Source organism: Podarcis muralis, chromosome 16, assembly GCF_964188315.1.
Source record: "Podarcis muralis chromosome 16, rPodMur119.hap1.1, whole genome shotgun sequence".
In the NCBI taxonomy this organism is placed as follows: domain Eukaryota; kingdom Metazoa; phylum Chordata; class Lepidosauria; order Squamata; family Lacertidae; genus Podarcis; species Podarcis muralis.
In genome coordinates this window covers 9,770,798-9,795,648 of record NC_135670.1, presented here as the reverse complement: position 1 = coordinate 9,795,648, position 24,851 = coordinate 9,770,798, and the positions used below count along the sequence as shown (strand labels likewise).

At 48.7% G+C, this 24,851-nt stretch overlaps 1 protein-coding gene across 3 annotated transcripts in view; it reads left to right on the top strand.

Moving 5' to 3' along the window:
* The first annotated feature begins 140 nt into the window (after window positions 1–140).
* THBS3 (thrombospondin 3) overlaps window positions 141–24,851 on the top strand; it is a 56,053-nt gene continuing 31,342 nt past the window's right edge. Inside the window, exon 1 of one of the 3 annotated variants that reach the window (XM_077920661.1) lies at window positions 141–277. Coding sequence is in view for 1 of the 3 variants with exons in the window: in XM_077920660.1 (XP_077776786.1) it covers window positions 17,565–17,667 (103 nt within the window). In the remaining 2 variants the exon portion in view is untranslated. Of the gene's footprint in view, window positions 278–17,156; window positions 17,236–17,384; window positions 17,668–24,851 lie in introns of those variants that run through there. The other 2 variants (XM_077920662.1, XM_077920660.1) reach the window with 2 other exon arrangements.

The following is a 24,851-nucleotide window of genomic DNA, read 5'->3' as shown; positions in this document are numbered from 1 at the left end:
AAGGGGGAGCTTTCCCCTCGACCTTCTCTTGAACCCGAGCCCTAGGGGCGGGTTTGACTCGGGAGTATCCGCACGAAGGCTTCAAACAGCGCGCTCTTCCTAGCCACGGTCTACCCAGGTGTAAGCCCCACTGAGTTTGGAGAGGCTTGCTTTTTCGGGGAAGGGGATCTGGGAGCGCAGAATTCTTCCACCAAAGTGGCGTGTTTGTAGCAACACGCAGCATTAAAAGCTCATGGCTTCCTCCAAAGGTGCCAGTTCTCACCGTGAAATTGTTACAGTAACAGCCACGCTTTTAACATTTGGGGGAAAGTTCTGGTACTGAGTACCCTTGCGTACCCACAAAAGCACTTATTATTATTATTATTATTAGTGTTTAGATCTGGCCTTTTATTCCCAACAGTCAAGGTGGCTTCCAACATTTGCAAACAACCTTATAAAATACAAAGCAAAAAAAAACAGTGGTACCTCGGGTTACATACGCTTCAGGTTACAGACTCTGCTAACCCAGAAATATTACCTCAGTTTAAGAACCTTGCTTCAGGATGAGAACAGAAATTGTGCTCCGGTGGTGCAGCAGCAGCAGGAGGCCCCATTAACTAAAGTGGTGCTTCAGGTTAAGAACAGTTTCAGGTTAAGAACAGACCTCCAGAACGAATTAAGTACTTAACCCGAGGTACCACTGTAAGCTTATTGACATCTGATCCCCTTTTAAAATGTGTCGCAGAAGGGGAGATTATTGGGTTGTCTTTGTTTTTGTTTTTATTACGTATCTTGTGTTTTTTATATTGTGATTTTATGTTGTGAACCGCCCTGAGATCTACAGGTATAGGGTGGTAAACAAATTCAGTTATAAAATAGATAAGAGAAAAGCTGTAATTACAACAAATCAGAACGCATTTGGAGCCAGCAATTAAAAGGCAGTGTGGTCTTGACAGTGGCCTTAATTTTCAAGGGCTGGTCTGTACAGGATGGTTTTATCCTACCTATGTTGTGAGTTAAACCACAGAGGCTAGGACTAGCCGATCAGAAGGTTGGCGGTTTGAATCCCCATGAAGGGGTGAGCTCCTGTTGCTCAGTCCCTGCTCCTGCTAACCTAGCCGTTCGAAAGCACATCAAAGTGCAAGTAGATAAATAGGTACTGCTCCAGCGGGAAGGTAAACGGCGTTTCCGTGCACTGCTCTGGTTTCGCCAGAAGTGGCTTAGTCATGCTGGCCACATGACCCGGAAGCTGTACGCCGGCTCCCTCAGCCAGTAAAGCGAGATGAGCGCCGCAACCCCAGAGTCGGCCACGACTGGACCTAATGGTCAGGGGTCCTTTTACCTTTACCTTTATAGAAGGGATAACAAGGAGGGAGCCAGTCTGGCCTCTCTCGGGAGGGAATTCCACAACACGGGAGCAGCCACAGAGAAGGCTCTGACGTGTCACCCCTAACCATTGACGGATAAGCACAGAAGGCTTTTGCCTTACTTCTGAGTAACGGTTACTCAGCCCCCACACAAATGGGGACCAGACGTCCAGTGCTGCTGTGTGCATGAGAAGATTTTCACTCTGGGTGACCATGGGCAACCTTCCTCCGAAGGAAACCCCCAACAACCAGGAACTCTTACAAGTTACTAAAAATGCTAAAAAACAGGGGTCTCTATGACATTTGGGGTGAGCAAAACCCGGGAGACATCAGCCATACATTCCAATCGGGACGCCATGATACAGTGTCCAGACTGGACAGCATTCTACTCACACAGGGTCTGATTCCCTCAGTAGAATCAACAAACATAGGTAACATTAAAATCACAGATCACGCCCCAGTAGAAGTCACTGTTAAAATAGGAGAAGGAACACAAACCACCCCATCCTGGTCCTTCAGTCCCATCCTAACTACAAACAAACAAATTAGAGAGAGTCTCACAAAAACCCTCCAAAACTACTTCAAAGAAAACGATGTAAACAATACAACAACCCCCCTCCTATGGGACGCAATGAAAGCGGTCACCAGAGGAGCTTGCATAAAAGAGAAAACATTCCTTAAAAAACAAACCTCCTCAAAAATTAGCAAAATAGAACAAGACATCACAGCCCTCTCATCACGCTACAAACAAACAGGATCTAAAAAACTCCTCAAACTTATAGAACAGAAAAGGAGAGAACTAGACTCCTTAGAAATCAACAAAACAATGATCAACATTCTATACTCTAAACAACGTTTCTATGAATATGGAGGGAAAAACTCCAGAATACTAGCAAATAGATGTAGGAAAAAAGCACTCAAAACAAGAATACACTGCATCACCAAAAAAGACGGCAACATAACATTCTCCCCCAAAGAAATAATTTCAGAATTTGCAGAATTTTACTCCAACCTATACACCTCCCATAACCCACCAGAGAGGGAAATCAAAAAATTTCTAGCAGGACTGACCATGCCTACCCTAACTGATGAGGAGCGGGAATTCATGGACAGCCCTATCACCCCAGAGGAAATAGATGCGGTCCTCAAAAACTTGAAACCACACAAAGCCCCAGGCCCAGACGGCTTCACAGCAGAATTCTATAAGAAATTCAAAGAACCCTTGATGCCCTACATGACCCGCCTATTCAACGACATCATAAAAGGAGGCCCCATCCCCAAAACCTGGACCCACTCCAAAATAGTCTCCATCCCAAAACCACTAAAAGACAGCCTCAAAGTAGAATCATACCGCCCAATCTCATTAATAAACCAAGACTACAAGATATTCACATCAATCTTGGCCAACCGCCTAAAAATCTTCCTACACAAGTTAATAGCCCCAGACCAGACTGGCTTTGTCCCTGGCCGCAATATAACAGACCCCATCAGGAAACTACTGAACCTGATCGAACACAGCAAGGCAACCAAACTCCCATTGACAATTATGTCCCTAGACATACTCAAAGCCTTTGATTGCTTGGAGTGGAAATACATATTAGCAGTACTAACTAACATGAAATTTGGCCCCAACTTCCTACAAATCCTCAAACAAATATACTCCCAAGCCTCAGCAAAATGCAGAACTAACAATATGGATTCTAACACTATAGCTATCCAAAGAGGCACGAAACAAGGATGCCCACTGTCTCCCTTCTTATTTATCCTGGCTCTGGAACCCCTAGCAATCCGCATCCGAGCAGCCACAGACATCAAGGGAGTGGAAATAAAAGGCAGGACCTATAAATTAGGGCTCTTTGCAGATGACCTAATGGTCACAACACCAGACCCCATAAGCACAGCAACCTCCCTAATCAGAGAACTCAACGCATTTGCAATGGTGTCGGGCCTACAGGTAAATTTCACAAAGTCAGAAGCTATGTGCTTCAACACCCCTCCTCACACCCAAAAAGAACTCACGAAGGTCACCAAAATAAAACTTTGCCACACCAAGTTCAGATACCTAGGGGTACAAATAACCAGAAACCTCAATAAATTATACCTCCACAACTACAAGCCCCTGTGGCGACAAATTAACAAAGACCTAAAGAGATGGAATAACATGAACCTCACTCTCTCAGACAAAATAGCCATGATCAAAATGATCACACTCCCAAAACTAACCTACCTATTCCAAACCCTCCCAATCTGGATCCCCTCAACCCAACTTCACAGTTGGCAGAGAAAACTACACTCTTTCATCTTCTCACATAAAAAACCAAGAATAAGCCCCAAATACCTGCACCTCCCCACCTCAGAAGGAGGATGGGGAATCCCCAACATAGAAGCATATTACAACGCCAACCAAATACGCCATATAATCCCATATATACTAGAAGATGAGACAAAACAATGGGTACACCTAGAGAAGGACACAATTGAAAACACCTGCACCACAACATACCCACTCCTCCCAAACAAACTAAAGAAAATTCCCACAACACTTAACAGGTACACACAGACCATGCTCAAAGCATGGAAAACACAAATAGGCAAACTATCCCCAACCCCATCCCCACTAATACCCCTGGCGTACCACCCATTATTCCACCATGCAGCACAAAACCTCAAGATAAAAACCTGGCGAACCAAAGGCTTGTATCGCCTAATAGACTTTTATAAAAATAACAAACCCTTGTCAACACAAGAAATACAAGACAAACTAGAAGACACCCAAATGCCCTGGTTAACACAACACCAACTACATGCCCTCTTAAACAACCCAACAGTAAAATCAGCAGCAACTAGGCCCCTGACAACCTTCGAAAACCTCCTCCTAACAACAAAGGGAAACGGTAAAGGGATGGTATCCGCAATATACAAAATACTACTCCAAAATCTCGCAAATCCCCTAGACGCAATCAAAAATCAATGGGAGAATGACATAGGCTATGAGATAAACCCCACTCAATGGACCAGAATGTGGTCTAAACCCCCCTTTAAATCCATATCAACGAAAAGAAAAGAACTCACACTGAAACTCACCTACAGGTGGTACCTAACACCAAGGAAACTAGCGCTAATACACCCAGGAACCTCACCAAAATGCTGGAGAGGGTGCACCTCCACAGGCACATACTTCCACATGTGGTGGGAGTGTCCCAAAATCCAACTATTCTGGACAACAGCCATACAAGAAATTTGTAAAATAACTAAGCAAGTAATAGACACCACCCCAGAATTGGCCCTACTAAACATCTTCCAAGACAACAATGCCCATTTACACCACAAAGAACTCATAACCCACCTGCTCTCAGCAGCCAGAAACACCATAACCAGACACTGGAGAGACCTGTCAGGAGTAAGCATGGACCAATGGTATCAAATAGTATGGGAAACAGCCCTACTAGAAAAATTAACTAATAAACTGAAACTGACACGGGGACAAACAGAAGAAGATGCCTTCACCCCGGTATGGCTCCCCTTTATCACACACACAGCCCAACAGGACAATGACAATAATCCACCAACAGCATACAAATCAATATGGCTAACCTGATCCAAAACACCCACCCACCTCACTCACACACGAAAACAAAGATCACCACAGCCAATCACAAGCAAACAATCACACCCTAGGCCAACCCCAACCTCTCTCACCACCAAAGGAACACAAGTGAACAACACAAGCACGCTGACACCAAACTCTACACACATTAAACATAATAGAAACACCGCCACCCAATCCCACCCTTATCCATCTTCCCTCTCTCCACCCCCCTTTCTCTTTTCTCTCCTTTTTTTATTTTTATTTTTATTTTCTTCTCCCCCTAATGCCTCAACAAATGAAACGGATTTGTAAAAATGTTACATGGGGAAAAATATATATGAGGCACTACACTTCTGTAAAACAAGAAAATCCTTAATAAAATAAAACACTCTGGGTGACCATTAAAGGAAAAGCTTCTCCTAGCATGCCTTTCCTTTACCATAATACAGCGGTGGGGAACTTAACTCCCCCCCCCCCGGGGGGGGCCAAATGGAGCTCTCCAGTCCTCTCTATGTGGCCCTTGAAACACACCCCAGACCACACCCTTTCTCTCCAGGCAACACCCCCTCCCCAGTCCTCTTTCGCAGAGAACTAAAATTTGCTTTCATTTTGCCTCTGGGCCAACCCCTAATCCTTTCAAAGAGCTACAAGTCGCCTGGGAACAGGGATGGGTCATTAAACCATTTTGGGAAGTGTAGCTCTGGGAGAGGAGCAGGGCGCCTCCTGCCGGCTCTCAGCACCCTTAACGAACTATAGTTCCCAGGATTTGTGGGGAAGCCATGAGTGTTTGAAGTGCTTTAAATGTACAGAGCAGAGAGGGCCTTGGTGTGTCAGAGTCAACATTCTTAGCTGCTACCTGCTTTTTTGTGTGTTGCCAAAAGAGGGAGCATCTCTCTTTGAACAACTCCCCCCCTTGCACAACACAACACACACATGCAGAGGCCGTTGGATAGCTCAGCTGGTTAGAGCATGATGCTGATAGTACCAAGGTTGTAGGTTTGATCCCCATATGGGACTCACATTTTCCTGCATTGCCCGGGGTTGGACTAGATCATGGGTAGGCAAACTAAGGCCCGGGGGCCAGATCCGGCCCAATCGCCTTATAAATCCGGCCCGCGGACGGTCCAGGAATCAGCGGGTTTTTATATTAGTAGAATGTGTGCTTTTAATATAATAATAATAATAATAATAATAATAATAATAATAATAATAATAATAATTTATTATTTGTACCCCGCCCATCTGGCTGGGTTTCCCCAGCCACTCTGGGCGGCTTCCAACAAAGATGAAAGATACACTAAAATTTCACATATTAAAAACTTCCCTGAACAGGTGTCTTCTGAATGTCAGGTAGATGTTTATCGCTTTGACATCTGATGGGAGGGCGTTCCACATGGCGGGCGCCACTACCGAGAAGGCCCTCTGCCTTGTTCCCTGTAACTTGGCCTCTCGCAGTGAGGGAACCGCCAGAAGGCCCTCGGAGCTGGACCTCAGTGTCCGGGCAGAACGATGGGGGTGGAGACACTCCTTCAGGTATACAGGACCGAGGCCGTTTAGGGCTTTAAAGGTCAGCACCAACACTTTGAATTGTGCTCGGAAACGTACTGGGAGCCAACGTATGTCTTTCAAGACCAGTGTTATGTGGTCTCGGCGGCTGCTCCCAGTCACCAGTCTAGCTGCCGCATTCTGGATTAGTTGTAGTTTCCGGGTCACCTTCAAAGGTAGCCCCACGTAGAGTGCAATGCAGTAGTCCAAGCGAGAGATAACCAGAGCATGCACCACTCTGGCGAGACAGTCCGCAGGCAGATAGGGTCTCAGCCTACGTACCAGATGGAGCTGGTAAACAGCTGCCCTGGATACAGAATTGACCTGTGCCTCCATGGACAGCTGTGAGTCCAAAATGACTCCCAGGCTGCGCACCTGGTCCTTCAGGGGCACAGTTACCCCATTCAGGACCAGGGAATCCTCCACACCTGCCCGCCTCCTGTCCCGCAAAAACAGTACTTCTGTCTTGTCAGGATTCAACCTCAATCTGTTAGCAGCTATCCATCCTCCAACCGCCTCCAGACACTCACACAGGACCTTCACCACCTTCACTGGTTCTGATTTAAAAGATGCGCCTCTGGGTTATTTGTGGGGCATAGGAATTCGTTCATTATTATTTTTCAAAATATAGTCCGGCTCTCCACAAGGTCTGAGGGACAGTGGACCGGCCCCCTGCTGAAAAAGTTTGCTGACCCCTAGACTAGATGATATTCAGGGTCCCTTCCAACTCTACAATTCTATGATTCTACATTATGGACAGGCCTTCTCTGACATTGGGTTGCATTTATCCTTTATTTTCATTCATTTATTGATTACATTTATAGCATATCTTTCCTCCAAGGACCTCAGGGCAGCACAGATGGTTCCTCTTCCTCCTCATTTCATCCTCACAACAACCCTGTGAGGTAGGCTAGGCTAATAATAATAATAATAATAATAATAATAATAATAATAATAATAATAATTTTTTATTTATACCCCGCCCTCCCCAGCCAAGGCCGGGCTCAGAGCGTCTTACAAGCAATAATAAAAACAAGATGAATGATTACAACTTAAAAACAAAAATAAAATACAACATTAAAACAATGGAACATTAAAATATTAAAATGTAGCCTCATTGCAGGAGGAGAAGGAAAAGAAAAAAGAAAGAGAGGGAGGGAGGGAATCAAATTGGCTCCAAGCCAAAGGCCAGGCGGAACAACTCTGTGTCTTACAGATCCTGCGGAAAGAAATCAGATCCTGCAGGGCCCTGGTCTCATGAGGCAGAGCGTTCCACCAGGCCGGAGCCAGAGTTGAAAAGGCCCTGGCTCTGGTTGAAGCCAATCTAACTTCCTTAGGGCCTGGGACCACTAGGGTGTTGTTATTTATGGATCTTGAGGCTCTCCGTGGGGCATACCAGGAGAGGCGGTCCCGTAGGTACGAGGCTAAGTGACTTCTCCAGGGTCACCCAGGGAACATCATGGGTAGGGTGGCCATATTCCCCAAAGTGAAAATCTGGACAAAGTTGTTGAGGTTTTTGGGGGGCTTTTTTTGGATTTTTAAAGCATTTATATATAAAAAAAAGCCCACCTTTCCATATGTCTGGGTTTCCCCGGACATTTTGCCAATTCAGCGAAAACCCACTCGGATGCCGTTTTGAGAGCCCAATTCCTGGAAATGTCCAGAAAACCCCAGATGTATGGCAGCCCTAATCATGCGTCTAGTAGGGAATTTGAACCCTGGACTCCCAGGTCTTAGTCCAACACTCTGACCACTCCACCACACTGTCTCTGACTGTCCAGCTACGGTCTACTCAAGATCGAACCCATTGCTGTTAATGGACCCAAGTTAGTCATGTTCCTTCGTTTCTCCCTCCAAGTAGGGCTAACATTGGACGCAACCCCTCCATTTTAACAATAACCATTCATTTTTGCCCCCTGTTCAGCCAAGCACAAGTCGAAAGACAGACGCTGACGTCAAGGAGGCTCTCTTGTGTTTGCAGAGGAGCGAAGGATCCAAACCAGAGGAAACAAGAAGAAATTGATTTGGTTGGGGGGAGAGGGAGAGACACGCATCCTGTCCCTTTTTGCCAAGGGAGGTGAGATCCAGCTCTGAGGCTGCAGCAGATGGGCCTCTGTTCCTGTTTGAGGCAGAGAACTCAATCTCGGGGGCACCCTTGGCTCAGAAAAGAGGCGGATTTGCCCAGGCAGCCAGCCAGCACATTCCTCTGTGGCTATTGCCTCATTATATTTCCCTTGCAAAAATTGTGCCTCCACAATGATCTCATTCGAAGGGGACACCAGAACACGATTCCATCACATTCTGGGCAGGAGTCTATGTGTGTGTGTGCACACACACGGGAGGAAGGGAGGGAGAAAGCCTCTTTTACAACTCTGTTGCTCAGATCTGCCGCTGCAGAGGGAGCCAGAGTGGGTGGACTACAGCTCCCCAGAAGCTCTCAGACCCTCTGAAAGGATATTGTAGAGTTGGGAAAGGTTCATAAAAGGGCAACCCAAGTGATCCAGGGGACAGAACAGCTCCGCAATGAAGAAAGGTGGCTGTGTTTGGGGCTTTTTTGCAGCTGGATAGATCAGTTGGTTCGAAAGCACGTCAAAGTGCAAGTAGATAAATAGGTACCACTCCGGCGGGAAGGTAAACGGCAATTCCGTGCACTGCTCTGGTTCGCCAGAGGCGGCTTAGTCATGCTGGCCACATGACCCGGAAGCTGTACGCCGGCTCCCTTGGCCAATAAAGCGAGATGAGCGCCGCAACCCCAGAGTTGGTTACGACTGGACCTAATGGTCAGGGGTCCCTTTACCTTTAGCTTTAGCTCAGTTGGTTAGAGTAGGGTTGCCGTCTTTCAAACAGTGAAAAGTTTGAAATATGGCAACCCAGGCAGAAAAGTTGTTCAGCTTTTTTCTTTTTTAGTTCTGCCCAACGTTGTTGAGCTTTCTTGGCAAAATCGCAAAAAAATTAATGCTGTTTTCCAGCAATTTTTGTGGAAGATCGGCAAAAAATGTTGGACATTTTTACCAATTTCCACCCGGACACTGCTGCTGACTGCAGTATTCCAAGCTGCAGAAATCCCAGACATATGGTAACCCTAGGTCAGAGCGTGGTGCTGATAACACCAAGGTTTCAGGTTCGAGCCCCATAAGAGACAGATGCATTGCAGTGGGGTGGATCCTCAAGCTCCCTTCCAGATCCATGATTCTTTGATTCAGGGACTGAATCCGCAACAACCACTGCTGGCAAACGTCTTGCTGGAAGAGAAAAGGCGAGTAAGAAGTTTATAGAAGGATAGAGAGAGTGGAGAAAAGTTTGTCTCCCTCTCTTGCAATGAAGCTGAATGTTGGAAGATTCAGGACAGATAAAGTCCTCCTTTGCACAGCGCAAACTCGTATCGTACCGTAAAACCTTTTATTGGCATCACATACAACATCCAAAACAAATCAATACAGAATTACCACTTCCCCAGTGGCACAAAACATTTGCTAAAAGAAAGGAGGCAGAGACCCCAGGATTCAAGGATACGAGTCAATGAGCAGACTCTGTCTCTTTTCCAAAGTTTGGTGAATTCCGTGTCGTCCGTTTGTTCTCGACAGAGAAAGGTGATCTTTCCCCTGTTGTTGGAGTCACCCGGTTTGACAAATTTATCGACATTTAATAACTGAACTCTCCCACTTGCACTCGCATAGGTCACCTAAGAAGAGGGGGATTGGTGATCGGACTGACAAAGAAACCATAGCAATTAAAACTGAAGTTAGGAGAATCTATAGGGTTCAGAGAGACGGGCAGCCTGATATCTACTTCTCCAGATCCCGACAACTTAGGGAAACTATCCAGCTCAGTCGGACAAGATATAATCAGTGTATACTCGAACTGTAGCTGTGAACCTTCCCTTTTTTTGCGGGAAATTCCCTTATTCCAGCGCCGTTTCCTGCTGCTATCCCGGATTGTTAGATGTCCCGTAGACTGTCCCCAGGACAGGTGAGGCTGCTGATCCCTTATTTTCGAGGCTGCTGATCCCTTATTTTCAAATCTGAAAGTTGACAGCTATGACTTGAACTACGGAACTCCCTGTCACAGGAGGCAGTGCTGGCCACCAACTTGGAAGGCTTTAAAAGAGGATTGGACGAATTTGTGGCTACTAGCCATGATGGCTACACTCTGCTTCCACAGTCGGAGGCAGCGATGCTTCTGAAAGACAGGGCTTTTCATGCGAATGTGCAAAGACCCTCTGTCTTCTCAGCCGCCTTGCTCATCCCGTCTCAACCTGCAGTCCTTGCCAGAAGCCGACTGATTTTTTTGTGGGAGGTGGCCTGAGGCTTGGATCCAAAACCCAGCCCGCGCCATACTCTCTCCAAAATGGGTTGCTATGGAAAGACAACAAGGCTTCTGGAGGCAGGGGAGGGGGGGGAACCCTCACTCTGTAATTTAGAGGGAATCCAGAAAGGAATATTCCTCCACTTCCCGTTTCATGAGGAAATATTTGGATCGGGGCCCTGTCTGGCCACAAAAGCCTGGCTCAAGTTTGTCTCTGCGGCCTGATGAGGCTCCCCTAGGCAAGAGGAGAAGCGGAGGGAAGGCCCACCTGGACGCAACTAGGCCCCGTTGTTATGGCGGCAGGGGAAACAAAGTGTAAACACAGCTTGGCCTGTCGCGGCCCCGGCTGAGGGATTGGCCTCCGCTCAGGGGACAACCGTCTTGGCCAACTTTCTGGGGAGGGGAGGCTTCTTGCAGGTCCTGCCCCAGCCACCAACAGCTGCGTCTCCCTATTTCACAAAGGGCTGAAACACATTTGTGTGTGTGTGTCAAGGGCAAAATCAAAGGGCACGATTAACTTTATTCATTTCCATGGGTCTGCTCTGAGTAGGCTGGCCATCGCACACGGAAAACACCGAAACCAGAGTTCACATTAAATTGAATTACCGTATTTTTTGCTCTATAAGACTCACTTTTTCCCTCCTAAAAAGTAAGGGGAAATGTGTGCGCGTCTTACGGAGCGAATGCAGGCTGCACAGCTATCCCAGAAGCCAGAACAGCAAGAAGGATTGCTGCTTTCACTGCGCAGCGATCCCTCTTGCTGTTCTGGCTTCTGAGATTCAGAATATTTTTTTTCTTGTTTTCCTCCTCCAAAAACTAGGTGCGTCTTGTGGTCTGGTGCGTCTTATAGAGTGAAAAATACGGTAATCAGCGGCAGAACCGAAAGTTTGAAAGGCAAAAGCTGCCCTGAGTAGCTGGGGCAACCCAGCTGGATGGGCAGAGTACAAATAAAGATATGATTATGATTTGGACAGAATGCAAACAGAGAGGAAGATAGCCTAAGTTCTTGGGGCAGGGAGTTCCACAGGTGGCTTGTGCTTTTTGCCGACCCACAAACCACTGGGAAGTCTTCCCATCCAAGGGAGCTCTGCTCAGTAATAGAGCATCTCAAGACCCCTGAGTTGGTGCTGGAGAACCCTCTGTTCCTATTTCAACCAACCCTTTATTTGGGACCATCCTTGTGCCCTCCATCTTTCCCAACATCAGGGTCTTTTCCAGGGAGTCTTCTCTTCTCATGAGGTGGCCAAAGTCTTGGAGCCTCAGCTTCAGGATCTGTCCTTCCAGTGAGCACTCAGGGCTGATTTCCTTCAGAATGGAGAGGTTTGATCTTCTGGCAGTCCATGGGACTCTCAAGAGTCTCCTCCAACACCATAATTCAAAAGCATCCATTCTTCGGTGATCAGCCTTCTTAAAGTCCCCTACATCTCCTGGTAGGGCTCGGAGAAACCCACCGCCTGAAAGCCTGGACAGCTGCTGCCAGTCAGTGTTGTGAACACTGAGCTAGATGGACCAAATGGACTGGCTTCCTGTGTTCCTATGTTCCTAAGATAACTGTGCCCCATACTGATGGCTGTGTATGTGTGCAGGAATAACATCTGGGCTTCCCGCTTCCATCGGGTCCTGCAAGGGATGCTCTCGTTTTCAGCCACAGAAAAATGCGCCTTGCGGGGAGACTTCTTCTCAGAATATGTATTCCCTGCCCACCCCCGCCGCCTCTGAAAAATGGGAAGGGGATTCCCTTCATCCCTAGGACATGCCACGTGCCCGCAATCCTGCTGCTCGCTGGATGGAGAGAGGGATCTGGGCCAAACCTCAACAGCAGTAAAATAAAAAAGCACCCCTCTCCAGCTCCTGGGAGCCGACCCAAGTCTTGGAAGAAAAACAATGAGGTCATCTTGGAAGCGCTGTGCAAGACAAGAGCCCAGACCTTCCAGGATCCATCGGAGGAGAGAGAGGGTGGTGGGGCAAAGGGGGAGCAGAGATGGGACAGTCCTTGTCTACACAAGCTAGGGAGGAGGAGGAAGATTTATTTCATTTAGGAACCGCTTCCCACGAGGCATCCCATTACAAAGAATATGCTGGGAGCGTCAGGCCGGAAACAATATGAACAGCTGGAATGGTGTGTGTGTGTGTATGTTTGTGAAGTAGACACTGAATTGGTGCCAAAGTGTCCTTTCTACATAAGACTCATCTGCCATAAAACCCAAGAGCATTGTCACTGGCAATTCGGGATATATTCTAGGCGAATCTGCCCATTTGGATTTCCCCCAGTTTCTCATTTTTCTGATCTATTCAGTTTTCCACATCGGTTTGCAGTTTATTTATTTATTTATAATGCATTTTAGCTGGATAGCTCAGTTGGTTACAGCGTATTGCTGACAACACCGAGGTTGCAGGTTCGATCCCAGACAGCTGCAAATTCCTTCATTGCAAGGACTTGGACTAGAATGATCCTCAGGGTCCCTTCCAGCTCTAGGTTTCTGAGATAACAGCACATTAGTGTGGATTTCTCCCAGCGGACGCATTCTTGTATGCAATTTCGCCTGATAGACACATTAAATTTTTTTGCAAAGCCATTTTCCCTAATATGATGCAACGCCTTATTGTGTGTTATTTTCACTCACATAGGGTTTCAACACACCCTTTACCAAAACATGCATTTTTGTAACCATGACTTGGCTGGGGAACCACGTTGCAGAAATTCAGAGAAGTGAGGATTTGGAAAGGTGGCTTTGTTTTGGTTTCTGTGTTCTTTCTGAAAGGGCTAATTAGGTAGGTTTGCTTTTAAAGGCAAACGGGATCCAATTTTTCTTCCATCTCCAGCTGCGCATCCTCAGTTCATGCCAGCCTTCACGGATCTTGCCATTGTACTCGTGAGCCAAGCACAACCATGTATCTCCCGCTTGGACTACTGCAATGCGCTCTACGTGGGGCTACCTTTGAAGGTGACTCAGAAACTACAACTAATCCAGAATGCGGCAGCTAGACTGGTGACTGGGAGCGGCTACCAAGACCATATAACACCGGTCTTGAAAGACCTACACTGGCTCCCAGTACGTTTCCAAGCACAATTCAAAGTGTTGGTGTTGACCTTTAAAGCCCTAAACGGCCTCGGCCCAGTATACCTGAAGGAGCGTCTCCACCTCCACTGTCCAGCCTGGACACTGAGGTCCAGCGCCGAGGGCCTTCTGGCGGTTCCCTCACTGCAAGAAGCCAAGCTACAGGGAACCAGGCAGAGGGCCTTCTCGGTAGTGGCACCTGCCCTGAGGAACGCCCTCCCATCAGATGTCAAAGAAAAAAATAATTACCAAACTTTTAGAAGACATCTGATGGCAGCCCTGTTTAGGGAAGCTTTTAATGTTTAATAGGTTATTGTATTTTAGTGTTTTGTTGGAAGCCGCCCAGAGTGGCTGGGGAAACCCAGCCAGATGGGCGGGGTACAAATAATAAATTATTATTATTATTATTATTATTATTATTATTATTATTATTATTATTATTATTCTCCTGCAAGTGATGCATCGCTGGGCTGTTTCCAAGGGAAGCTTGCCAGCTGGTAGTGATGTCCTCCCCAAGCTTTCAAGGGATCTCGCCCCATATTTCTTCCTGTTAATGGGAAGGAGAGCACATCCTGGGCACAGACAAGTTTCTCATTCGATCCCCGATATCCACTGGACATCCATTCAGAACAGATAAAAGAAAGGACTTATTTATTCAAGTGATAATTAAATGATGGAATTCACTGCCACAGTGAGGCACAGCTTTGAAAGAGAGCTAGAGCATGGGTAGGCAAACTAAGGCCCAGGGGCCGGATGCGGCCCAATCACCTTCTCAATCCGGCCCGCGGACGGTCTGGGAATCAGCATGTTTTTTACATGAGTAGAATGTGTCCTTTTATTTAAAATGCACCTCTGGGTTATTTGTGGGGCATAGGAATTCGTTCATTTCCCCCCCAAAATATAGTCCGGCCCCCCACAAGGTCCGAGGGACAGTGGACCGGCCCCCTGCTGAAAAAGTTTGCTCACCCCTGGGCTAGAGGAATTCATGGAGAATATAACCTCAATGGCTGTGTTCCAGCTCTTCTCTTGGTGGGGTACTAAGGTGCCTCTGAATATCGGTTGCTGGGAACCACAAGTACAGAGAGGATTATTGCACCCAGGTCTTCCCAGCTGTGGTGTTCCTATAGGCCCCAAGTTGGCCACTGGGAGAACAGGATGCTGGGCAAGTCGGGCCTTCGATCTGGTCCAGAAGGACTCTTTCTATGTTCCAGCATTCTTATAATAATAAAGGGACGCAGGTGGCACTGTGGGTTAAACCACAGAGCCTAGGACTTGCCGATCAGAAGGTCGGCAGTTTGAATCCCCATGACGGGGTGGGCTCCCGTTGCTCAGTCCCAGCTCCTGCCAACCTAGCAGTTCAAAAGCACATCAAAGTGCAAGTAGATAAATAGGTACCGCTCTGGCGGGAAGGTAAACAGCGTTTCCGTGCGCTGCTCTGGTTCACCAGAAGCGGCTTAGTCATGCTGTCCACATGACCCGGAAGCTGTACGCCGGCTCCTCCGGCCAATAAAGCGAGATGAGCACCGCAACCCCAGAGTTGGTCACGACTAGACCTAATGGTCCCTTTGCCTTTATTCTTAATAAATTCAAGAGTCAACACGCCATCTTCAGAGGCAGCCTACCTGTGAACATCACACCCTGTAGAAGCAACAGCTTGGGTGGGGGGCAGCCATCTACCCCTCTTCAGTGGGTGCATCTGACGGGCCACCTTTTGAAACCAGAACCCCAGGACTTTCCTGTTTGGTGCTGCTTCTGCAGTCTGCCAGTGTCCTTCTGATAAAGAATCGCCAGGGACTCGCTCACACTTTGCTCGTCTTGTGCCTCTAAAGCACAGGTCCGAGTGCTTTTCTGATTCCCCCGGGGACAAGCGGAAGTGTGGATGAGCCCAAGACATGTTCTGTTGTTTGGCTAGCAGCAGCTATTTGCCCTGGCCTGCCAGTGTGGTGTAGTGGTTAAGAGCGGTAGTCTCGTAATCTGGGGAACCGGGTTCACGTCTCTGCTCCTCCACTTGCAGCTGCTGGGTGACCTTGGGCCAGTCACACTTCTTTGAAGTCTCTCAGCCCCACACACCTCACAGAGTGTTTGTTGTGAGGGAGGAAGGGAAAGGAGAATATTAGCCGCTTTGAGACTCCTTAAAGGGAGTGAAAGGCGGGATATCAAATCCAAACTCTTCTTCTTCTTCTCTTCTGAGGACCCTGGCAGACAGGAGTCCTGAACTCCCTTCAGAAACTGGGTTTTGCACCTCGAGCCCTTCTAAGCCTGGGCTTGGGCCAGGCAAAATCTACAGTCAGGCAAAGTATCATAGACACCGAGAGACAACAGGACTGCTCAAGGTGGCCCAACTACAAAATTGGAGAAATCGAGAGAGAGATAGCCGCACCGGCAGCATACCTCTCCTTTCTCGTATCTAAAAATGCAAGAAGGGCCTTTACACTTGCCAGAAGCTCGGCTCTGCCCTCGCCGGTCCTGGAAGGAGCCTTTTAAAAAATCCCATATGTTCAGAGACTTTGCGCCTGTTCATTGGGAGAGATAGGAAGCCCAGAGCACTTGTTCTTTAGATATCCCTTTTATGTAGAGGCACAAAATAAGACCATTGATCCCCTACTGGTGAGGCTCACTGACCTCCCGGAAAAGCAAAAATTCGACCTTTCTCCTGTTAGGCAAAGATCTGAAGACAACCCGGATGGTCACCAGATTCTGTGTACAGATCTGTAGGCGCAGACCACCCTCCGATCCAAACCAATTCATTAAGAAAATCCCCAAACTCGGTTCCATGGGTGACTCTGGGTCAGCTTCCCTGCGGCACTTTATCTTAAAGTTTTAAGTGTCTATATGCTTATCGCATTTATAAATTTTAAATTTATTGTTGTACATTGTTTTAATTGTTTTCTTTCTATGCCTGTACCCCCAAGTCCGTTTTATAAGCCGGTCTCCGACCATAATAAATTATCTCTCTATCTATCTATCTATCTATCTATCTATCTATCTATCTGCCCTGAAGACCAAGAACTGAGCCTCCAGGATCAGGGGCAGTCTACCTCATTACCAGTTACCGGGCACAAGGACAGCAGAGGGGCATATTCTACTGCCCCTGTGGCAGGATTATGCTGTTTACTTGGCTTGGCCACCGGATGGAAAGCCCAACTGGAGGGAACCCTCTTTCGATCCGGTCCAGCAGAGTATCCTGCCGCTTTAAGAGCGATCCCGGGACGGAAAATTCCACCCCGTGCAGCTTTCTCCACTCATTGAAATCTTTTTGATGTGTGTTAGTGGGCGGGGGGGAGCGCGCGAGAGAGAAGCCACATCAGATGGAAACCCGCGACTGCAAGCGACTCCTTAAAGGGACAGGAGCCCGGACGCCGCGACTTGATCCGCGTTGAGGACAGGCGAGGTCCTGTAGTCGTGCTCCCTTTTCCTTTTTTTCGGGGAGGGCGAGCAGAGCATCCCTACCCCGCCCTGTTCCCCCCGATCCGTGCCCCCCACCCCGATCCGCGGGCGCAGAGGCAGGGAGGGCTCGGCTCGCGGAAGGGGAGCGAGGGACGCCGGAGGAGACAGCGCTTCTACGGCCGCGCCGTTGCAAGCGAGCCTCGGCTGCCCTTTGTCCCTGCGGCGGCGCCGCCCCTTCCTCGGAGCGCCCCCATCCGCCGCCCCCGCCGCCGGCCGCCCCGCCGGCCGCCCGTCCACGCCCCGCTCCTCCTCCTGCGCCTGGAAGCTGCGAGGATGGAGCGGCTCCTGCGAAGACCCCCGGCCGCCCTCCGCCGCCTCCCGCTCCTCCTTCTCCTCCTCCTGGGCGCAGCGGGCGCAGCCAGGCAGGGGCTGCAAGGTAAGCGGGCGGCGGGGACGGCGCGCTCGGTCCAAGCCCAGCCAAAGTCCCGGGTTCGATCCCCGAAGGGCTCGCTCGTCCGGAAGCGCTGCCCGAGCTCTGGTTTAGGGGCAGAAGGTGCCGGGTTCGATCACGGGGAGGGATTGCTGGAGAGATGCTGCCAGCCAGTGTCGACCAGGCGGACCCAGTGGTCGGATTGCTGCCGGTCAGTGTCGACCAGGCGGACCCGGTGGTCGGATTGCTGCCGGTCAGTGTTGGCAGCACGGAGCTAGATGGACGGAGTGAGTGTTGGTAACGCCAAGCTAGGGGGACCCAATGGTCCAATTGCTGCCCAGCGGTCTGATTGCTGCCGGTCAGTGTCGACAATCCAGAGCTAGACAGACTCAGTGGTCTTTTTTGCTGCTGATCAGTGTTGGCAGCATGGGGCTAGTCAGTGTTGGTAATGCCGAGCTAGGTGGACCCAATGGTCCAATTGCTGCCAGTCAGTGTCGACAGTCCTGAGTTTGATGGACCAAGTGGTCTGACTTGTATATGAGACAATCTGTTTAAATCGGCCGAATGCAAAAATGGTCCTTTTCTAAATGTAGAGTAGGATTCTAGTCCTCATGGTTGTTTTAAATCACAAGAGAGGGCACTGATCAATAGCCAGACCATTGGTCCAGCTGGCTCAATACTGTCGACCTTTTATCCGAAACCACAAGGTCTGGATTCTTGATTCACATTTCTGGGAAGAACCACCACCTAACAGCAGAGCATGTGGTTTGAATTCAGAATGTCCCAGGTTCCTTCTCATGTTGGGAGGCTGATTTAAACAGGAGCTTCGGACTGCTGCTCCACCTAGCAGGTATCTTTTCCTGCCTCACCTGGAAATGCCACCGGGGACTGAACCCTCCGCATGCAAAGAAGATGCTCTGCTTCTGAGCAATAGTCCTTCCCTTAAATCTAAAGTAAGATTCCAGTCCTCATGACTCTGGATTAAGGGCTGATTTCAGCAAGATGTTTCCTCGCAGTCAGACTCTTAGTCCAGCTATCTTGGACAGGGAGTCTCCAGGGTTTGGGAGGCGGGACGACGGCATTCTCGGCCCTGCTGGAGATGCCAGGGATTGAAAGCGAGACCTTTAGCCTGCAAAGCAAATGGTGAAACTCTGAGTAAGAGAAGGAAGGGAAGACGGCAAGGAGGACAACAATTTAACCCTCCCTGTCCCCAAGTCACTATGGCCATCTCTAATCCCATGACACACACGTTTGGATCTGCTTTTTAAATCATCCTTCTATTCCCCCCCCTCTCTCTTCTCCGAGAAGCTCAAGGTAGTTTACATCCTCTTCCTTCTCCCTTTTTCCTCACAACAACCCTTCGAGGTAGGCTGAGCCAAGAGACGCTGAGCTTCTGAACCCGACTCTCTCCACTTAGATATTCTAAACATTTAAGGTTCACTGGCTGTCAATGTAAAGAAATAGTTTGTTGTTGTTTAGTTGTGTCCAACTCTTCGTGACACCCTGGACCAGAGTACGCCAGGCACTCCTGTCTTCCACTGCCTCCCGCAGTTTGGTCAAACTCATGTTCATTGCTTGGAGAACACTGTCCAACCATCTTGTCCTCTCTCGTCCCCTTCTTCTTGTGCCCTCCATCTTTCCCAGCATCAGGGTCTTTTCCAGGGAGTCTTCTCTTCTCATGAGGTGGCCAAAGTATTGGAGCCTCAGCTTCAGGATCTGTCCTTCCAGTGAGCACTCAGGGCTGATCTCCTTCAGAATGGAGAGGTTTGATCTTCCTGCATGCAGTCCATGGGACTCTCAAGAGTCTCCTCCAGCACCATAATTCAAAAAAGAAATAGTTTAGTATCGATAAATAAAGCAATATATTGGTGCTGTTGTTCTTAGTTCTGCAAATCTAACAAGTGATCAAAATAGGAAGTGTGATGGTGGAGAAGTAGAGGGGGACTGAGATAATATCGTAAGTTTAAGAGTTCAACGCTTCAAATGTTGTTGGGGGGGGGTGCCACATTTTTGAATGCTGCCCTGCATTAACACCATCCTTTCCCTGCATGGAGAAAGCCAGCTCCAAAGGCAAAGCGTTGGTCTCCTAGGACACATCTCCCTGATGAGCTGTGTTTCTGCTTGCGGGGATTTGTTGTCATCTTAATGTGGAGGAGCATTCGGAAGTGGTGCTTCTCTCCTATGGCCTAAAGTGGTACAGACCATTCAATCAGGGTCTACAGATAACCAAAATAAAGCAATAGAATGGACTGTATCACTCCAGACACTTTGAGAAGCTTCTCCCTCCACATACAAAAAACAATTGAACTCTCTGTGAGGAGAAATGTAGCACTTCAGGGAGAGCAATGGGCAGGGAGCTTTTTACAGAGAGGAGCATTTGTGTGTGTTGCGGAGGGGTGGAATAAAACCTCCCCTTCACTTGGAGTCCAAGTGGCGCAGTCCATTCCGATGCTTTGTCCCGATGCATGTGTGAACAGAGGATGAATCAAGCCCCTGATTTGTATGCAGAAGGTCCCAGGTTCAATTCCCACCATATCCAGGTAGGACTGGGAAAAAGACCCCGGTCTGAACTCCAGGAAAGCTGCTGCCAGTCAGTGTAGGCAACACTAGCCTAGATGGACCAATAGTTGTTTCAGTGTAAGGCAGCTTCTTCCTATGGTCTTTTCCTCTTATGCTTAACTCTGTGACAAGGTTCTGTGCTGCTCAGACTGGCAGCCAATCCCCCCCCCACACAAAAAAACCAGGCAAGCTGTTAATCCATCCAGGGGCCAAATCGTCTCCAACGGCTGTAACATTCCTTTCCGTAGCAGCTGTCCAAATTAAGTGTTAACGGTATTCCTGGTTTTAGCTCTATATAGTTAATCTGTTTGTACTCAAAGTTCTGGGCAGGATCTGCCCCGACTTCTGTGCCAGGGAGTGGAATCCGAAGATGTTCCAGGTGGACTCTTTATCAGACACCGCACACACCTTTGGGAGGTCTGGTCCGGGGCGGGTGGCGAGGCTGTGAATATGGACCCTCTCCTCCTGCCCAGAAGGAGACCACAGAACCCCCCAGTAGATGCAAAGGCTTCTGTGTGCTTGAACGGAGACAGTGTGCTCAATCCATTCTTGTAAATAAATATCGGGCTGGAAGGCTGCAAGCCGGAGGCCCCCTTTCCCCAGGATTTGCCGTGCCTTCCATAAGCACACAAGGACAGCCTGCTGGACCAGGCCAAGGGCCAATCTACTCCATCTACTCTCGCAGTGGCCGACCAGGACCTGGGCACAAGAACACTCTGCCCACTTGCGACTCCCTGCAACGGGTACCGAGAGGCAGAATGCATCTGACAGTAGAGGTAGAATGTAGCCGTCATGGCTAGTAGCCATGGACAGCCTTTTCCTCCAAGAATTTGTCCTCTTAAAGCCATCCAAGGCACGCGGGTGGCGCTGTGTGTTAAACCACAGAGCCTAGGATTTGCCGATCAGAAGGTCGGCGGTTCGAATCCCCGCGACAAGGTGAGCTCCCGTTGCTCGGTCCCTGCTCCTGCCAACCTAGCAGTTCGAAAGCACGTCAAAGTGCAAGTAGATAAATAGGTACCGCTCTGGCGGGAAGGTAAATGGCGTTTCCGTGCACTGCTCTGGTTCGCCAGAAGCGGCTTAGTCCTGCTGGCCACATGACCCGGAAGCTGTACGCCGGCTCCCTCAGCCAATAAAGCGAGATGAGCGCCGCAACCCCAGAGTCAGTCACGGCTGGACCTAATGGTCAGGGGTCCCTTTACCTTTTTTAAAGCCATCCAGGCTGGTGGCCATCAATGCCTCTTGTGGGAGTGAGTTCCACAGTTTAACAAAGAAAGACTTTCTTTTATCTGTTCCAACATTCAGCTTCATTGCAGTGGTGTAGCATGGGTTGCTAGTGCCCGGGGCAGCGTGTGTGGGGGGGCGGGAGGGAAACGGAGGCATTCAACTGCCCTGAAGCTGCAGAGATAAGAAAAGAAGAGCCATTCCATTGTCTGGAGAGGTCAGTTCCTGGTTTGCACAGAGAAGCCGTTTTGAACAGAGCCCAGCGATGCAAGCGCGCAGCTATGTTGAAGCAGCACCGGGTGTCAAAATTTTGTGCCCCTAACAATTTTTCACCTGGGGAAGCCGTCCCTCTGGCCCCCACCCCACGTCCCGCCACTGATTGGATATTCATGAGCTCTAGCGTTATAAGAGAGGGAGAAAAACTTTTCCCTATCCAATTTCTCCATGCTGGGCATAATTTTTATAAACTTCTTTCATATCACCTTTTCTCTAAACTAAGAATTCCCAGACACTGCAACCTTTCAGTCCATCCCCTTGGTAATTTTAATTTCGCTTCCCTGAACCTTTCCCAGCTAAACAATATCCTTTCTGGAGTGAGGCAGCAGGCGGCATACTGAGTTGGAGAGAGGCAGGGCTCAGCAGCAGCAAAGTTGACCCGGTGCAAACTCACCAGCAGAACTAGACTTCCTGCCAGTATGTTCCCACTGCGCTGACCTCCCTGCTACACCAGTCTCCATCCTGGTATGCAGTGACTCAGTTACATGAAGGTTGGGTGAGTGGGCCAGTCCTGCCACATTGTCTGCTCCGGCTGCAAATGAAAGAGACATTCAGCTAGACACACTCAAGGCAACACACCCCGCCTTTAAATTATAATAATTCCAATCATAAAAACGAAACACACACACACATGAAATTGCATTGCAGTGGATAATGTTTTGACACAGGAACAAGCTGGATGGTTGCATTTTGTTCTGGAAATGCAGTAAATTATCCTGATGTGAAAGGAGGGCAGAGAAATCAAGGTAGATGAGAATAACAGACCCTCCAAGTGCCCCTATTTTCCAGGGACATCCCTGATTTAGAGAAGGCGTCTCTTTTTTTATTTGATCCTGGAATGTCCTCCTTTTCCTTAGGACATCCCCATTTTCATTGGAGAAATGTTGGAGGGTGTGGAGGCAATCCTGTACTGGGAAGGTTTGTTAAAAATGTTTAATGTTTTATTATGTTTTTATATATGTTGGAAGCTGCTTAGAGTGGCTGGGGCAACCCAGGAAGATGCATGGGGTATAAATAGTAAAATCATCATTGTGGAATGGGATGTCCCTATTTTCATAGGAGAAATGTTGGAGGGTGTGGAATAAAATCCTAAAGTCAAGAAGACCTTACTTTAGGTGGAGGGTTGGGAAAGGTTGAAACTCATCTAGCCCGCCACCTTGTGTGGAGATCAGGAGTTGCGCTTGGCTCTAAAAGCGCAGCATCTTTTCCTGAGCCAAACTTTCCCGCCGTCCTGCAGAACACTTGGAAATTGTCTGTGGCCTTCTTGGCTCGCATAGGCAGCTGCCTCTTACCATTGGTTGGTACTGACTGCACTGACTGGCAGCAGCTCTCCAGGGTTTTAGCAAGGGAGTCTCTTCCAGCCCTACCTAGAGATACCGGGACTCGAACCCAGGATTTTGTTCACACAGAGCAGAGATCCCACCACCGAGCTATGGCCCTTCCCTTAAATCAGGCATAGCCAAACTCGGCCCTCCAGATGTTTTGAGACTACAATTCCCATCACCCCTGACCACTGGTCCTGTTAGCTAGGGATGATGGGAGTTGCAGTCCCAAAACATCTGGGTTTGCCTATGCCTGCCTTAAATAGACCGGTAAGGTTCCAGTCCTCATGGTTCTCAGTTGGTTGGAATGTGGTGCTGATAACATCGAGGTTGCAGATTCAAGCCCTATATGGGACAGCTGCATATTTCTGCATTGCGGGGAGTTGAATGAGATGATCCCAACACTACAAAGCCACTTCCGCCCTGCCAAAGGAGGTGGTGTTGCAGGCTTCCTGCCCCCACCACGCACACGGTGGCTGGCTCTCAGCCTCCGCGCAATTGAGGGAATCCCTGGCCGCGTCAGCCCCTGGACAGTCAATTTGGCTGGCTCGGGGGGGCATGGCCTGCCCCATTTATCGCTGGTGCAGACGGGGATCTCCCTCTTTTGTCACCTCCAGCTGTTCATGCTTTCCCCACCCTCCCACCCTTTAAGGCTTTCGTCCTTGACCTTGCTATGGACCTTGGTTGGTCGCCGTTGAGGGGCCTGGTAGGAATTTTTTCCACTTGGCAAATTGGCACCAGCCACTTGGTTTTCGCCTGCCTCGTAGCAAATCGTCACAACTTTCTTGGTACAGTGGTACCTCGCAAGACGAATGCCTCGCAAGATGGAAAACTCGCAAGACGAAAGGGTTTTTTGTTTTTTGAGCTCCTTCGCAAGACGATTTTCCCTATGGGCTTGCTTCGCAAGATGGAAACGTCTTGCAAGTTTGTTTCCTTTTTCTTAACACCGTTAATACAGTTGCAACTTGACTTCGAGGAGCAACTCATAGCACACGGTGTGGTAGCCTTTTTTGAGGTTTTTGAAGACTTTGGTGATTTTTTGAAGCTTTTCCAAAACTTTTCCGACACCATGCTTCGCAAGACGAAAAAAATCACAAGACGACAAAACTCGCGGAACGAATTAATTTCGTCTTGTGAGGCACCACTGTATTAGCAGTTAGGTATTGGTATGATATTGTTATGTAGATGGAAGAGGGGAGGAAGCGCCATCACCTGCCCCACATATTGAAGGGTATTCCAATAAAGGATTCCGGGGGGCATGGCCCTATCTGAAGCCTATGGAGCTGAGGGCCTAAGGCACACCCCCGAGCAGTGACCCCGGGGGAATTCCTAGTTGATGTGAATCAGCAGGACTCCCCCTACTGGTGGTTAACCCTTCCCGATCTTCAAGCGGACAGACTGAAGCTGGATATAGTCGATTAGGACCAATGCCTAAGCATAGCTGTCAACTTACATATTTGAAAATAAGGGACCAGCAGCCTCGAAAATAAGGAATCGAGCAGCCAAAATAAGGAATCAGCAGCCAAAATAAGGGATTTTCCAAGCACAGGTATGTTCAACTTCTGAGCCCCTCCGAGCCAAAGGCAGAAAGCCCAGCCAGCAGCCAAACAAAGCCTCAAGCGGTGGTTCCCACAGCGCAGCAACCCGGCAAAGGGGATGCAGCAAGGAAAACCACCGTCACCTCTCTGCTGGGAAGCGCTGAGCAAAGGCGAGTCCCCAGGCAACGCAGCCGATTTGATTGGCACAAAGCATGCAAGCTCCACCCTCCAGTCGTTCTTAGACTCCTTATTGGGTGAGCAACGCAGCCAAGCA